The sequence below is a fragment of the Dendrobates tinctorius genome, unplaced genomic scaffold (genome assembly GCF_039654945.1).
Source record: "Dendrobates tinctorius isolate UK_male_01 unplaced genomic scaffold, ASM3965494v1 ptg000032l, whole genome shotgun sequence".
NCBI lineage: Eukaryota > Metazoa > Chordata > Amphibia > Anura > Dendrobatidae > Dendrobates > Dendrobates tinctorius.
The window spans coordinates 14,965,760-14,982,329 of NW_027361700.1; the positions used below are offsets into that span (position 1 = coordinate 14,965,760).

At 43.5% G+C, this 16,570-nt stretch overlaps 1 protein-coding gene across 1 annotated transcript in view; it reads left to right on the plus strand.

Moving 5' to 3' along the window:
* The first annotated feature begins 4,557 nt into the window (after positions 1 to 4,557).
* SP6 (Sp6 transcription factor) overlaps positions 4,558 to 16,570 on the plus strand; it is a 111,017-nt gene continuing 99,004 nt past the window's right edge. Inside the window, exon 1 of the mRNA XM_073572461.1 lies at positions 4,558 to 4,769. Coding sequence (XP_073428562.1) covers positions 4,608 to 4,769 — 162 coding nt within the window. The 5' untranslated portion in view covers positions 4,558 to 4,607. The remainder of the gene's footprint in view (positions 4,770 to 16,570) is intronic.

Here is a 16,570-nt window from a genome sequence, read left to right on the forward strand (position 1 = left end):
ACGCCGCCTGCGCAGCCTGATGATGTCACGCTGCCTGTGCCCGAAGAAGACGGAGTCGAGCGGGCATCTCTTCAGAGCAGCGGGAGACATAGGTGAGTGCTTATATATATATATATATATATATATATACACTCACTGGCCACTTTATTAGGTACACCTGTCCAACTGTGTGTTAAGACTTAATTTCTAATCAGCCAATCACATGGCGGCAACTCAGTGCATTTAGGCATGTAGACATGGTCAAGACAATCTCCTGCAGTTCAAACCGAGCATCAGTATGGGGAAGAAAGGTGATTTGAGTGCCTTTGAACGTGGCATGATTGTTGGTGCCAGAAGGGCTGGTCTGAGTATTACAGAAACTGCTGATCTACTGGGATTTTCACGCACAACCATCTCTAGGGTTTACAGAGAATGGTCCGAAAAAGAAAAAAAATCCAGTGAGCGGCAGTTCTGTGGCCGGAAATGCCTTGTTGATGCCAGAGGTCAGAGGAGAATGGGCAGACTGGTTCGAGCTGATAGAAAGGCAACAGTGACTCAAATTGCCACCCGTTACAACCAAGGTAGGCAGAAGAGCATCTCTGAACGCACAGTGCGTCGAACTTTGAGGCAGATGGGCTACAGCAGCAGAAGACCACACCGGGTACCACTCCTCTCAGCTAAGAACAGGAAACTGAGGCTACAATTTGCACAAGCTCATCGAAATTGGACAGTAGAAGATTGGAAAAACGTTGCCTGGTCTGATGAGTCTCGATTTCTGCTGCGACATTCGGATGGTAGGGTCAGAATTTGGCGTAAACAACATGAAAGCATGGATCCATCCTGCCTTGTATCAACGGTTCAGGCTGGTGGTGGTGGTGTCATGGTGTGGGGAATTTTTTCTTGGCACTCTTTGGGCCCCTTGGTACCAATTGAGCATCGTTGCAACGCCACAGCCTACCTGAGTATTGTTGCTGACCATGTCCATCCCTTTATGACCACAATGTACCCAACATCTGATGGCTACTTTCAGCAGGATAATGCGCCATGTCATAAAGCTCGAATCATCTCAGATTGGTTTCTTGAACATGACAATGAGTTCACTGTACTCAAATGGCCTCCTCAGTCACCAGATCTCAATCCAATAGAGCATCTTTGGGATGTGGTGGAACGGGAGATTCGCATCAGGGATGTGCAGCTGACAAATCTGCGCCAACTGTGTGATGCCATCATGTCAATATGGTCCAAAATCTCTGAGGAATGCTTCCAGCACCTTGTTGAATCTCTGCCACGAAGAATTGAGGCAGTTCTGAAGGCAAAAGGGGGTCCAACCCGTTACTAGCATGGTGTACCTAATAAAGTGGCCAGTGAGTGTATATATGTATATTTTTTAACGCCGGGTCCGGTCTATCATGTCTATTGGGGACCTATGCTGCCTATTAGGGATTTACCTGCCTATTGGTGACTATGCTGCCTATTGGGGACATTTACCTGCCTATTGGGGACTCTCGCACCACACTAGTCTGAGCCTGAGGTAAAAGTGGAGTTCCACCAATTTGAGCACTGGTGAGGCTGAAATGATATGGACTGGCAAGGCTGCATGGATGGGCACTGATCAGACTGCATTGATGGGCAGTGCAGTCTGTATGTCTCTGAGTGGGCAATTTTATTGCTGGTATATTGTTTTTGTAGTGCTGTATATATGTTGGTATTTTACTAATAGCAATTTGGAATCCCTATGAAACAATAATATCAAGAAAGACTTGGAGTGTAGGATATTCAAAGAACAGTGGACTTATTATTACTTTTTCATGCAGTACAAGGAAAGTGCTGTGTGTTTGATATGCCAGAATATAGAGTCTGTGTTCAAAGAATACGATTTGCGTCAACACTATCAAACTCAACATAAAGATAAATATGATTGTTTGGTTGGAGAAGTGAGAAAAGATTAAATATTAAAACTGAAATATACATTGACAACTCAGCAAAATACTTTTGTGAAACAGTAGCTAAATATTTCATCACCGCGAGCAAGTTTTCAATTTGCCATGCTAAGGCCGGTTACACACTAGCGTTTGTGTCCGCAGCATAGGGATGCGTACTTCTTCTCTTAAGATCCGCCTACTTCTGCATGTTGCGTTCTGAGGGCACATCAAAATGACGCACGGGAACGCATCCGCATACAACGCAGAACCCTGCGTACACAATGTTAAATATAGGTACGCAGGATACCTGCGGAAGTAGGCGGATCTTAAGGGAAGAAGTATGCAGCTCGATGCTGCGGACACAAACGCTAATGTGTAACCAGCCTAATAGCGTGCACTGGCAGACCATTCGTGGGGAGAATTTGTTAAAGAATGCCTTCTTTCTGTTGCCAAAGAGATGTGTCTAGAGAATTACGATTTATTTAGTACAGTGAGTCTTTCAAGACCTACAATTATACAAAGAATTGAAGAAATGGGAGACAATTTGCATCAGCATTTGCAAAACTCCACAAAAAACCTTTCCTATTTTTCCTTGGCACTCAACAAAAGTAATGATATTCGTGATTCCGCACAACTTCTAATTTTTATTCGTAGGACGAATGATTATTTCGAAGTCACAGAAGAGCTTGCTTCACTGCAAAGCATCAAAGGAACAAGTACAGGAGAGGATATCTATGAAAAGGTTTGCCAAACTGTGAATGGTTTGGAGCTAGACTGGGCTAAACTAGCCATTGTGACAACTGATGGTGCTCCTAGCATGGTGGGGTCTAAGAAAGGAGTAATTGCTCGCATTAACCAAGAGATGGACAAGCATAACCATTCTCATCCAATAGCCATACACTGCCTCATCCATCAACAGGTGCTGTGTAGTAAATCACTGAAGTGGAACTCTGTTATGAAAATTGTGGTATCTTGTGTTAACTTCATTAGAACTAATGCATTAAACCACAGACAATTTCAGGAATTTCTGTCTGAGCTAAATGTTGCTTATGAAAATGTTCTGTATCACACAGAAGTCCATTGGCTGAGTCAAGGGAGAGTTTTGAAACATTTCTATGACTTACTTCCACAGATTACAGCTATTTTACTTTCAAAAAAACAAAAAAGTACCAGAGCTCAATGATGCAGAGTTAAAGCCCTGTCTCACATAGCGAGATCGCTGAAGCGTCACCGATTTTGTGACGTAACAGCGACCTCGCCAGCGATCTCGTTACATGTGACACTTAGCAGCGACAAGGCCCCCGCTGCGATATCGCTGATCGTGCTCGAATGTCCTGGGTCATTTTTTGATCACTAGTGTCCCACTGGCCAGCCCGCATCGCTGTGTTTGACACCGACGAGCGACCTCGTTAGTGACTCAGAAATCATGGACGCAGACGGGAGTCGCCAGAATCGCTGCTGTGCAGTGGCGTAACTGCAAAGTTATGGGTCCCGGTGCGAACTTTCAAATGGGCCCCCCCAATGCATGGCTCTGCTCTGTACATCTCGTACACGCTTTGCTCACCTTGTACACACACGGCTCCGCTTCGTACACCTCATACACTCACGGCTGCACTCCGTACACCTAGTATACACACGGGTGTGCTCCGTACACCTCGTACACACACGGCTGCGCTCCGTACACCTCATACACACACGGCTGCGCTCCGTACACCTCGTACACACACGGCTCTACTCCGTACACCTCGTACACACATGGCTTTACTCCGTACACCTCATACACACATGGCTCTGCTCACCTTGCACACACACGGTTCCGCTCCGTACACCTCATACACACACGGCTGCGTTCCGTACACCTAGTACACACACGGCTTCGCTCCGTACACCTCGTACACACACGGCTGCGCTCCGTACACACACGGCTCTACTCCGTACACCTAGTACACACACGGCTCCGCTCCGTACACCTCGTACACACACGGCTGCGCTCCGTACACACATGACTGCGCTCCGTACACCTTGCACACACACGGCTGCGCTCTGTACACCTCGTACACACACGGCTGGGTTCTGTACACCTTGTACACACACGGCTCCGCTCCTTACACCTCGTACACACGCAGCTGCGCTCCATACACTTTGCACACACGGCTCTGCTCCGCACACCTCGTACACACATGGCTCAGCTCCGTACACCTCGTACACACAGCTCCACTCCATACACCTCGCACAAACACGGCTGCGCTCTATACACTTCGCACACACACGGCTCCACTCACCTTGTACACATGCGCCTCCGCTCCGTACACCTCATACACACACGGCTGCGCTCCGTACACTTCGTACACACAGCTCCTCTCCATACACTTCATACACATACGGCTCCCCACACCTCATACACACACGGCTCTGCTACATCCACCCTGTAAACCCCTCACCCCACACATAAATATACCCTCATCCAGCAGTGCACCATGACAACCAGCACAGCAGAGTCCTGCATACAATGTCACTGAGGGCTGTGCGCACAGGACCTGTGATGAGGTCCCAGGAGGGGAGGAGTCAGGTGGTCACATGATCAGGGGCCTCAGAGGCCCCTGATCATGTGACCCCCTGACTTCTCCCCTCCTGTGACCTCATCACAGGTCCTGTGCGCACAGAGCAGCTAGTTGCAGCCAATCAAAGAACAGAGCTGCACAGCCAATGAGTGGCTGCAGCTCCGCGATCGGGCTCCTGAGGTCTCTGGGCCCCGTCGCAGCTGTGACCCCTGCGACCGCGGTAGTCCTGCCCCTGCTGCTGTGTGACAAGGTCCCAACGGCCGCCGAGGTCGCTACATGGATCGCTGGATCGTTACTGCTTCGTTGGGTAAATCTGACTGTTTGACTGCTTACTAGCGACCATTTAGCGACCACCAGCGATCCTTACCAGGTCTTATCGTTGTTGGATCGCTGGTGCGTCACTAAGTATAAATGGTACCCTTACTTAACAGTTTCAATGTGCAATGTCAAGGAAAGGGGAAGCTCATCTGTGATATGCAATCACATGTGAAAGCATTTGAAGTAAAATTAGGCCTCCTCATCAAACAAGTGAAGGAGGAAAATTTCTGCCATCTTCCCACAACTCAAAATCTGTTAGTGGAAAAACCATTGGTTTCATTCCCAAACAAAATGTGTGGATTCACTGGAAAAGTTACAAAAGCAGTTCCAATTTATATTTAAAGAGCTTCATCTCCATGAACAAGACATACAGCGCTTCAATAACCCATTTTCTATTGACATTGAAAATGTGGATACACTTTACCAAATGGAACTGGCTGAACTGCAGAATTGTGAGTCTCTGAAAGACGCATTCAAGTCAAGCAGCCTTCCTAATTTCTATGCATCTCTCCCCTCTGAGACATATCCTAATCTCAGGAACCATGCACTCAAAATGGTAACCATCTTTGTCAGCACTTAGGTCTGTGAACAGACTTTTTCCAGAATGAAACATCTGAAATCTCCAACCAGATCTAGACTAAGTGACGAACACTTGCCTCGCTTGTTATGACTAGCAGTGACAAATATGGAACGGATATTGACCATCTCTTTAGCCAAAAGCAGGCCCATAGTTCCCATTAAAATACCGCCAAGTTTGTTGATTTAACTTTACTTGTTCTCCATTTTAGATATTGTATTTGTTCCTGTTTGTTTTTTCACTTCAAAATAAGATATGTGCAGTGTGCATAGGAATTTGTTCATAGTTTTCTTTAAACTATATTCTGGCCCTCCAATGATCTGACGGACAGTGAACTGGTCCCCTGTTTAAAAAGTTTGAGGACCCCTGCTATACAGGTTTGGCAATGGTAATTCTTTGCTGAGCTTGAATTTTTGGATAATGCTTGTGGACAGGTCTAGACCTCGATATTAACAGTGTAACCTTATAACCTCTGTATAAGCAAGACCACACCTGCTGTGGAGTTTCGGGCACTAAATTATAAGCCAATTATAACATTATTAGGATAATTATACTGGCATAGATGCACTTAAATATGAGGCAACACTGATCAGGTAACTATAAAATATAGGTAAGGTCTTCATTATGATGATGACCAAAAAGTAACAATTAGTATAAAATATTATTTCATACTATAAAAGTACACATATTTCAAATTGCCGCGTCCGCAACGATCCGACCTATAAAACTGTCCCACTAGTAAACCCCTTTAGTGAACACCATAAAAAAGACAAAAAAGCAATGCTTTCTCATCATACCGCCGAACAAAAACTGGAATAAAACGTGGTAAAAAAGACGGATATAAATAAACATGGAATCGTTGAGAACGTCATCTTGTCCCACAAAAAACAAACCGCCATACAGTTCAATTAAAATGCAATAATAGGTAATGAAAAGATTGTATCTGCACTAAAATGGTATAATTAAAAACGTCAGCTCGGCACGCAAAAAATAAGCCCCCACCCAACCCGAGATCATGAAAAATGGAGACACTACGGGTATTGGAAAATGGCGCTTTTTTTAAACAAACTTTGGAATTTTTTTTCACCACTTACTGTATATAAAAAAGAACCTAGACATGTTTGTTGTCTATGAACTCATAATGACCTGGAGAATCATAATGGCAGGTCAGTTTTAGCATTTAGTGAACACAGTAAAAAAAACAAACAAAAAACAATTGTTGATTTGCACTTTGCTTGCAATTTCGCCGCACTTGGATTTTTTTTTTCCTCTTTTCCTGTACACAATATGTTGAAACCAATGATGTCGATCAAAAGTACAACTTGTCCCGCAAGAAACAAGCCCTCACATGGCCATATTGCATGAAAAACAAGAAAGTTATGGCTAAGGGAAGAAGGGGAGCAAAAAAAACAAAATTACCTACAGTCATGAAGGGGTTAACTATAATTTTAAAATGCTCAATTTATGGTCTAGTTTAGCGCCTTGGCATGCTGCAGAATCTCCCCCATTATCCCATTCCATGGCACTTTGGGATCACCTATGAAAATGATAAAATGTTTGCTCTTCTCACACTCCTCTTGCACCTATAATCAAAAATTGGGACTTTCACCTTAGTCGGGGATTTCCTGTGGTGGACAAATAAGAGCCTCTTACGAATTGTGTAATTTGTTGACAGTTAGGATAATTATTGTAGATGTGCAGAAAACACTTATTGCTTGTATTGGACTAGTTTTCTGATCACATGAGCCTTCTGATGCATATGTGAGTCCACTTTGTGAGTGGTGCGATTGGAGTCTGTGGAAAAAAGTGACCTCACACAGATAGCACTAGGACCAATGTTTTTCAATAGGTTCAGATGACAGGTTTTTTCTTCTCTCGGATCAACAGAAATGTCCATGTGAAAATCATATTGCAGTATGTACCAATCTCTTCTGAGTTTTGGATGAGACTCGCCCACTCAAGTCTATGGGTGTACAAAAAAAATAAATCACATACGGATCATCCATATAGCATTTAATTTTGAAGGATACATTGCAGTTATTAACATCAGAAACTGTATTTGGTCTTGTAAATTGAATTAACTTCTGATGTAGGAAAACAGATGGCATAAGATGTAGTAAACAGACATAAGCATGCCGTTATTGATGACAAAACAAACAAAAGGAAAAATCGCCGTTTTTTTTCTGGATGATGCTCGGACAATTGTTTTATATACTCGGATGATTTTTTTTACATGATCGTGTGTACATAGCTCTTGGAAAGTAGGAACATTATGTATTGGGAGCCCAGAACCTTGTAAAGACATGGCGTTTGGGCTGGGTCAGAATGATTTAGGACTTTGTGAGATTACATGGCAATTCCGATAAATAAATCATTATGATAAAGCTTTCAAAAGATTATAGTCATCAGCGACCAAACTAATTATGAGACATAATACACATGTTGGGTGCTGTGCCAGAAAAGTGCTTGTTAGATTGGTTAAACCTTACATGGTTTGGGCACCTTCCAGTTCAGTACTACTTGTGTGCTTGAATTATTGTTTATTATTAGTAATTATTTGCCGGGTGGTGTTCTCAGGTTCATAATCCAATTCAGTTTCCAGCATGGACCACCAATCCAGCCATACGATCTTTGGATATGTTAACACATTAAGGATTTTCGTTAGGTAAAATAATTTTCAAAGAATTTTATGAAAAATCCATGAGTGACATTCTGATTTCTGCTGCAGGAGTGCCAATGGATCTGAAGATTAACCCTAAGTAATGCAATGGGGCTATTCTGTATCTTTTCCATGAGAAATCTGGTCCAACTGGAAAATTTACAAGGGTTGCCCAAATTATCCTTAGTTTCACAAATAGCATGGAAACTAATAAATATAGTGCTTTTGGAGGGGCATATCCATCTGTCACCAAACCCTTCTATCAACTGCCTCCGTTAACGAACACTACCCAGAAAGTAACACAGTGCTACATTCAAAGTTATTCAATGGAGGTCGCTAATGAACAGGTCTTGTCAAATTCCTCTCCATCAGCATTCATGCTCTGGAAGAGTGTTCCGTAGTTAAAACAGAATACTGCAATGAGTGAGGATGGGAGCACTTGTCAAATGTCAGACACCAGTAAACTGTTTTAATTGTTCTCTCAACCATTAAAGAGGTATTCTGGTCTTAACTACAAGTCTCCAGTTACTCTATGTGACTGATGACCTGTGAATCCTCACATCGCATGCACTGTGCACCAAGGTGGCCACCAGGAATTTCAGGACCCCATACTGGCAAAATTTTCTGACCCCTTTAAGACTCCTCCCATGCTCCACCCTTCTCCCAGGCTCAACTCACTCTTCGAACCTTCCACAGTCCCACTGCCCACTCTTGGAAAAACTCCACTTCTGCATCAGGTCCTCACCAATCACACATAAAAAGTTCTCATTGAACTCCATATCACATACACAGCCATCAGCTTTTATTTTGCCCAAAAGATTTTTTAAGCTGCCACCACAACATGGTAGACTATTTTGGCTGGGCCCTATCCTAACCTATTAAAAATTTCTTAAAATACCCAATACTCTTTTTAGATATATTTTTCTTTATTTTCTTTAAGGTAATGAGTCACATATATTTTTTAAAATGACCAATAACACAACATACAATGGACAATTACCGTCATACCATGGCCGGACTACATATTACCACCATCACATAGTGACCAAATAATACTACATACAAGGAACAAATACCACCACACCATGACCAGATCACATATTACCACCACATATTAACCGAATAATACCACAAACAGGGACAAATACCTTCACACCATGACCAGAGAACATATTACCACCACATAGTAACTGAATAATTCCACATACAGGGACAAATACCTTCACACCATGACCAGAACACATATTACCACCTCATAGTGACCGAATACTACAATATTGTTCATTAAAAAAACAACAACACAATACTAATATTACCATATGTGCTATTGCACACAGGAGCGTTGTACTTAGTATACAGTGTATAGTGTCAGTTTACATGGTAATACAGCGAATCACCAGTGACATTATACACAGGAGCTCTGTATATAGTGTGCAGGTAATACAGTGATCACCAGTAACTTTATACACAGGAACTCTGTATATAATATGCAGATAATACAGTGATATTATACACAATCACTCTTTATATAGTTTATAGTGAACAGGTAGGTAATACTGGTATCACTAGTGACATTGTATACAGAGCTTCTGTGTATAGTGACCGTGTACAGGTAATATAAGGACTCACCAGTGACATTATACACAGCTTTGTTTATAGTGTATAGTGTACAGATAATGCAGTGACTCACCAGTAATATTATACACAGGAGCTCAGTATATAGTGTCGGTGTACAGGTAATAGAGGGATCACCAGTGACACTATACACAGGAGCTCTCTATATAGTACATATGTATATTTTAAGTATACTGGTAACTTTCTGACTCAGCAGTAATGTCTCTAGTTGAAGATATTCATCTTTGCTTTTCTTCTTCATCCAGCGCAGATCACCATCATTTCTTACAGCCAGGACTCGTCTCTGCAGTAAATAACACACAGTTACCTAGAGCACTGTTTTCATAGCACATTCCTCAATTTTTCAACAACATCTATACTTCACCAGATGAAGAAAAACAGCGTCACAATGTCGCCCTGCACAGTAACAAGATCCCCCACACACACACATTGAAAACTGCATCTTCAAAAATAAAATATTTCACTGCAGTAATAATATCCCTTAATTAGCCCCTACAACCTGTCCTCTTTCTGTAGTAATGTTCCCATTCTGGCCTTTAGCACATTCTGACTAGATGGGTGCAGCCTAACTCAATGTAAGTGTGTGTTGATAGAGGCCGAAAAAAGTCTAGTGGAATGTAGCCGGGAGTATGCATATATTATGGTCACAAGGTAACCGCACCCGGCCCCAGCACCAGAGAAGCCTAACAGCGTGCAGTGCGCACGATGTGAGGATTCACAAGTCTGCAGTTACATAGAGTGATTGTAGACTTGAAGGTTAAGAATGGAGAACCCATTTAATTGTGCAGTACTTTTTCTGTGTGATAGTTTCTGCTGCATGTGAATGAGGTGTAAAATACTACATCTACTTACATTGCACGTGGATTGTTAGCTGACAGATGAGGATTTAGACACAGAATTTGCATGGTGACTATTGAAACATATAAGTATGGCTGGTTTCACACTAGCGTTTTATCGCACAGCGCATCATGCGCCATTGGTCGCACGCGCAACGGTCCCCTATCTTTAAAATGGCGGGCGCAGTGTCTAGCGCTTGCATGCATTCATCAGCGTTTTCGTGCGCTGCGCATTTTCCAGGTGTGCGCCCAGACGCGCCAGATGCTACATGTTACATTTTTTGTTCCGTCCAACCTCGTAAAAAAATCGCAGGCGCACGTGTGAGCACGGAATGCGCATAAAAATAACATTACAGTCTATGGGGTCGCTGGCGTGCACATGGTCGTACGCACGTCAGCGCTTTTTGTGCGCACGTGATTTTAGAGTAAACAATGTCTAGACACTGGTTTAAACCACCCCCTACACAAGCAACAATGTTTGGAAGGAGTGTACATAAAGGAAGATGTCTGCAGTGGCAGACCACTTACTCTACAGACAGCCTTGAAGAGATAAGACAGCCTTGAACAGACAAGAGCCTTCCAACTTTGGATACAAGCTGCAGCAGCCAAAATGTGAGTATTCTTCAACATAATGTCTGTCTGTCCTTTTAAATTATGTACTAATTTTTTTTTGTTTAAATTCCAGCATGTCTTCTCGATCGGAATAATCTCCATCCCAGCAAGAACTGGCCCAAGCAGAGCATGAGGTGAGGATCTTGCAGCCTTTGGGTAAATATAGCTGCCTCTACAAATGTGTAATAATGTGTTCTTTACAGACCTCATCATCGGACTCGGCAAGTGAGGCAGAACAGTGGGAGCAGCCTAGCCAAGTCCCGGCGAGGAGACGGATTGTAAGTATACAGTCTTTGAATGTCCCTTTTTTTAAATTTATTTTTCCTCTTCCTTTTTTTCTGTCCTGTTTTTTCATCTTCTATCTTTCTTCTTTTCTGTTTCTTTTTCTATCTTTTTCATTCTCCAAAATTTCCAAGATTATAATGTTTTTTTTTCTAGGTTCCACAATGGGATGAAGACATTTACTTGGATAATGAGCACCTGATCTGCCTGGTCCAGGAGCGTGTCCCATTGAGGGACAGCCATGACCAGCAGTACAAGGACACTGTGGTGACCCGGCAGCTCTGGAATGAGGTGGTGGATGGCTGGGCTAGCGCCCCTCCAACTTCCAAAAAGGTGTTTAGTAAGTATTTCCATGCTCTGTGATGCCGCATTGGCTCTTGTTCCTGATGATACTGTTGTGTTTCCTGCTAGATATATTCTAGCAGGAAACACAACAGTGTCCTCAGGATCAACAGTGACTGCATTGTCTATTTTACTGCTGTATTGATCCTGCTTTGACTTTTGTTCCTGATGATACTGTTGTGTTTCCTGCTAGATATATATATGTGCAATTCTGCTTTCACCAAATACGGTTTGATTAATGTGTCTTTCGCCGCCTACACACACTGCGCCGTACACTTTGCGTTTTTGACACCACGTAGCTTCATTACCTACACATGTTTCTTGTGTCAGTCTTGGAGATATGTGTAGTCAAAAACACAAATCTATGACTTGTATTTTCACCACCAGTCTCTTCAGTCTGCTAATATTGCACAGACTGAATAGAGCAGGGTTCCCCAACTCCAGTCCTCAAGGCCCACGAGCATATCATGTTTTCAGGATTCCCTTTGTATTGCTCAGGTGATAATTGCTTCACCTGTGCAATGCAAAGGAAATCCTGAAAACATGATCTGTTGGTGGGCCTTGAGCAGGGCAGTTTCTAGGGAATTTTGCCAACAGGGCGAACATCGAAAAAGCGCCCCCCCCGAACATTAACATGCTGAATACCCGGACAAATATCGTCACACCATGACCAGACCACATATTACCACCACATAGTCACCGAATAATACCACATACAAGGAACAAATAGCGCCGTACCATGGCCAGACCACATATTACCACCACATAGTCACCGATTAATACCACATACAAGAAACAAATAGCGCCACACCATGACCAGACCACATATTACCACCAGATAGTGACTGAATACTACAATACTGATCATTAATTAAAAACACAATACTAAGTGCAATTGTATACAGGAACTCTATATTTACTGTCAGTGTGCAGGTAACACACTGACTCACCAGTGACGTCTCTAGCTGAAGTCCTTCATCTTTGCTTTTCTTTTTCATCCAGCACATACCGCCATCACTTCTTCCAGCCAAGACTCGTCTCTGCATGAAATAACACAGTTACCTAGAGCACGGCTTCCAGAGCACATTCCCCACTTTTTCCCTTCTACACTACACATCTGAATACAGACGTGCACCCACCATTAATACATAATTGGTTATTATGCAACCCACCATTCGAAATATAAATTATAATCCACCAATGTGCACCCACTAACTATAAATGTCACTTTCCCCATTTAATATATAAATTAGCACCTGTACTCTTTCCCCCAATTCATTACCAGGCACTTCAACCTCAACGCCCCCCCACTATGTACCTCCCGCTCTAACCCTAACACTGATTCATTATATTTACATGCCCCTCCTGCATCAATTCATTGTCATGTCTTTCTCTCCCACCCTTTATTCATTATCAACTGCTCTACCCCACATTCAATACATCACTTACTCCCCCACACTCAAAATTCTTTACTTGTTCTCCAGATAGATCATTTACTCTCCTCTCCCCCCACCTTCAATTTATCATTCACTCTCCTCACCCCCCACCTTCAATTAAATTGCTGTGCCCAGTCACTCACACTGAATTCATCATTTGCAGTCCCCCATCCTCTCCCCCACATCATCATTTGCAGTCCCCCACATTAATTTGAAGTCCCCTATCAACCCTCACTTCATCTGCAGTGCCCCTACATCATTTGCAGCCCCCTATCCCCCTTCCATTTCATCATGTGCAGTCTCCCTTACCCCCACTTCATCATGTGCAGTCACTCTTACCCCCACATCATGTGCAGTCCCCTTTACCCAATTCATGTGCAGTCCCCCTTACCCCCCAATTCATCCTGTGCAGTCCCCCTTACCCCCCAATTCATCCTGTGCAGTCCCCCTTACCCCCCATTTCATTATGTGCAGTCCCCCTTCATCATGTGCAATCCCCCTTACCCCCCATCATCAAGTGCAGCCGCACTCCATCATGTACAGGCTCAGCCCCATTCACCCCCCTCCATCATGTGCAGCCATATTCACCCCCCTCCATCATGTGCAGCATATTCAACCCCCTCCATCATGTACAGGCTCAGCCCCCACACCCCCCTCCATCATGTGCAGCCATATTCACCCCCTCCATCATGTACAGGCTCAGCCCCCGCACCCCCCTCTATCATGTGCAGCCATATTCATCCCCCTCCATCATGTACAGGCTCAGCCCCCGCACCCCCTCCATCATGTGCAGCCATATTCACCCCCCTCCATCATGTACAGGTTTAGCCCCTTTCACCCCCCTCCATCATGTGCAGCCATATTCACCCCCTCCATCATGTGCAGCATATTCACCCCCCCATCATGTACAGGCTCAGCCCCCGCACCCCCCTCCATCATGTGCAGCCATATTCACCCCCCTCCATCATGTACAGGCTCAGCCCCCGCACCCCCCCTCCATCATGTGCAACCATATTCACCCCCCTCCATCATGTACAGGTTCAGCCCCATTCACCCCCCTCCATCATGTGCAGCCATATTCACCCCCTCCATCATGTACAGGTTCAGCCCCCACACCCCCCTCCATCACGTGAAGCCATATTCACCCCCCTCCATCATTTACAGGTTCAGCCCCATTCGCCCCCCCATCATGTGCAGCATATTCACCCCCCCTCCATGTCACAGAACAGAGCGCACGGCCGCACAGTACCGGATCGCGGCTGTGAATCTCCCCGGATCGGGGAACCGGCTGCATTTTTAACAACCGGTTCCACCGAACCGGGGAGAACCTGCTGAATCCCACCCCACACAGACAGCTAGGCACTAGGCAGGCGCCCCCTGGCTGGGTGGTGCCCCGGGCGATCGCACCTCCCGTCCCCCCTAAAAATGGCCCTGGCCTTGAGGACTGGAGTTGGGGAACCCTGGAATAGAGGATGGTGTTGAGTGCAAGGCATATCTATTGTTACCTTGCCAGGTATCATAAAAAGTTAATTGACTATGGTGTTTTTTTACCATCATCATTTAACGATTTGTGAGACAAGGCAAGGGGATTCTAGATATACCTTGTAATTAAGCACATCCTCTATTCAGTGTGTTGAATAAACTGATGACATGATTGTCATATGTACAATACCCTGGCCTTGTATCACAACTATCACACCTGGGCAGGTGAATACACATGAGTTTTAACCTGCAGCACCGCTTCAGTCTGCATATATTTCAAGCAGACTGTAGCGATGCTGCAGTTTAACTCATATGTGTATTCTCCTGCCCATGTGTGATAACTTTCTGAAGTCAGGATGCGTTAGTTTGGACGTCCTCACTTCAGCATGACACCAGGCCTGGGTATTGTAGAAGTTGTATAAACTTTATTATGTCTCCAGTCTGCGTTCAAACTCAAGCCACAGTGATGATACTACAAATAATATTTATAGTCACAGGGTCATGTGTTATAAAGAGTGACAGATGCTAGTGCATCCCCAAATCACTATTTGTAACATCAGGCCATGTGACACAAATATTACTTGTATTATCTCCACCGTCGCTGCAAATTGAACACAAACTGTAGAGATGATAAAGGTCATACAACTTGTGTGTGTGTGTATGTATGTTTAGTCACCTGGTCAGGAGTACTAGTAAATTCATGATGCACAAAACACAGCATCATGAATTCACTGGTACACCTGGCCAATTGATTATTGTATTGGAGTGTAAAAAGACAGTGTGCACTCGGTACAGGTATCAACACAGGTTTTTTCTTAACATACACAGAAGAAAACATTTTTACACCATTTGATCTTGCCATTCCACCCATCCTACATCTGAGTTGAAGTAGGCCGCAAATTGATCCCTCATTTGGCCAACTTCAACAGATAGGGAATTTTTTTCCCTATGGAGAAAATTGGCTTCTACTCTATGGGTTTTTTTTTACCTTCCCCAGGATCAACAATGCAGAACAGATGCACTAAAAATAGGCTGAACTAGATGGACATAAGGTCTTCCTTCAGCCTTCAAAACTATGTTACTATGTTAGATGACCTGAGAGGGTGCTGAGTAAATTCAGGCAATGGGTTAGGAGATGCATCATCGAGTTCAAAGTTCGAGTGCTCTCTAGCCATCACAAAATTATGAATCACACAATAGGTTCCTAAAAACTAGGCAACACTAAGGGATGCTGCTAAAAAATAATTTGTTTATTCAAATAAATTAAAACAATTAAAAAGAAATGTTACTGAATTTACAAAAAATCAGAGACATCATGCCATAGAGTACCAACAGTGCAAAAAAGAGGCTGTAAAAAACAGCAATATCACAAGATATGACAGCCTTTTATACGTTTCATGAATGATTATACCGCCATGCACTTTATATAGGGATCAATTTAGCCCTTTTATAAGCACATGTCTTCATGTTAAGCGTCATAGCTATATTTACTTTTTAGGTGAGCATCTTTGCACTTTAGTCTAGGATAGGGGCATATGTTTGCATAACCCCATATTTAACAAAAAACACAAATATCCTGAACTAAAAAGTAAAAAATATACTGCAAATAATGCATAAAGGTAATAATAATAATAATAAGGGTATTTAGTAAACATAATTTTGATCAAAATAATGTACAAGCCATCCCGCCACGTCACGGCAACCCTTGTGGGACAGTCCCTACTCTAGTATTTAAAACCTTTTCATTTGCCAAGTGGCGTGAATGTGAATAAGGGTCGAGCGGCTGAACCACTAGTAACAGCTTAGGCCAGACTGGATGGCTTTCCCAGCTCAGAAAGAGGGCGGTCACACCCATATATGCACTGAATGCACAATGAAATGAATAAAAAACAAATCTGAACTAAGAAAAGTATATTTTTTACTTTTTAG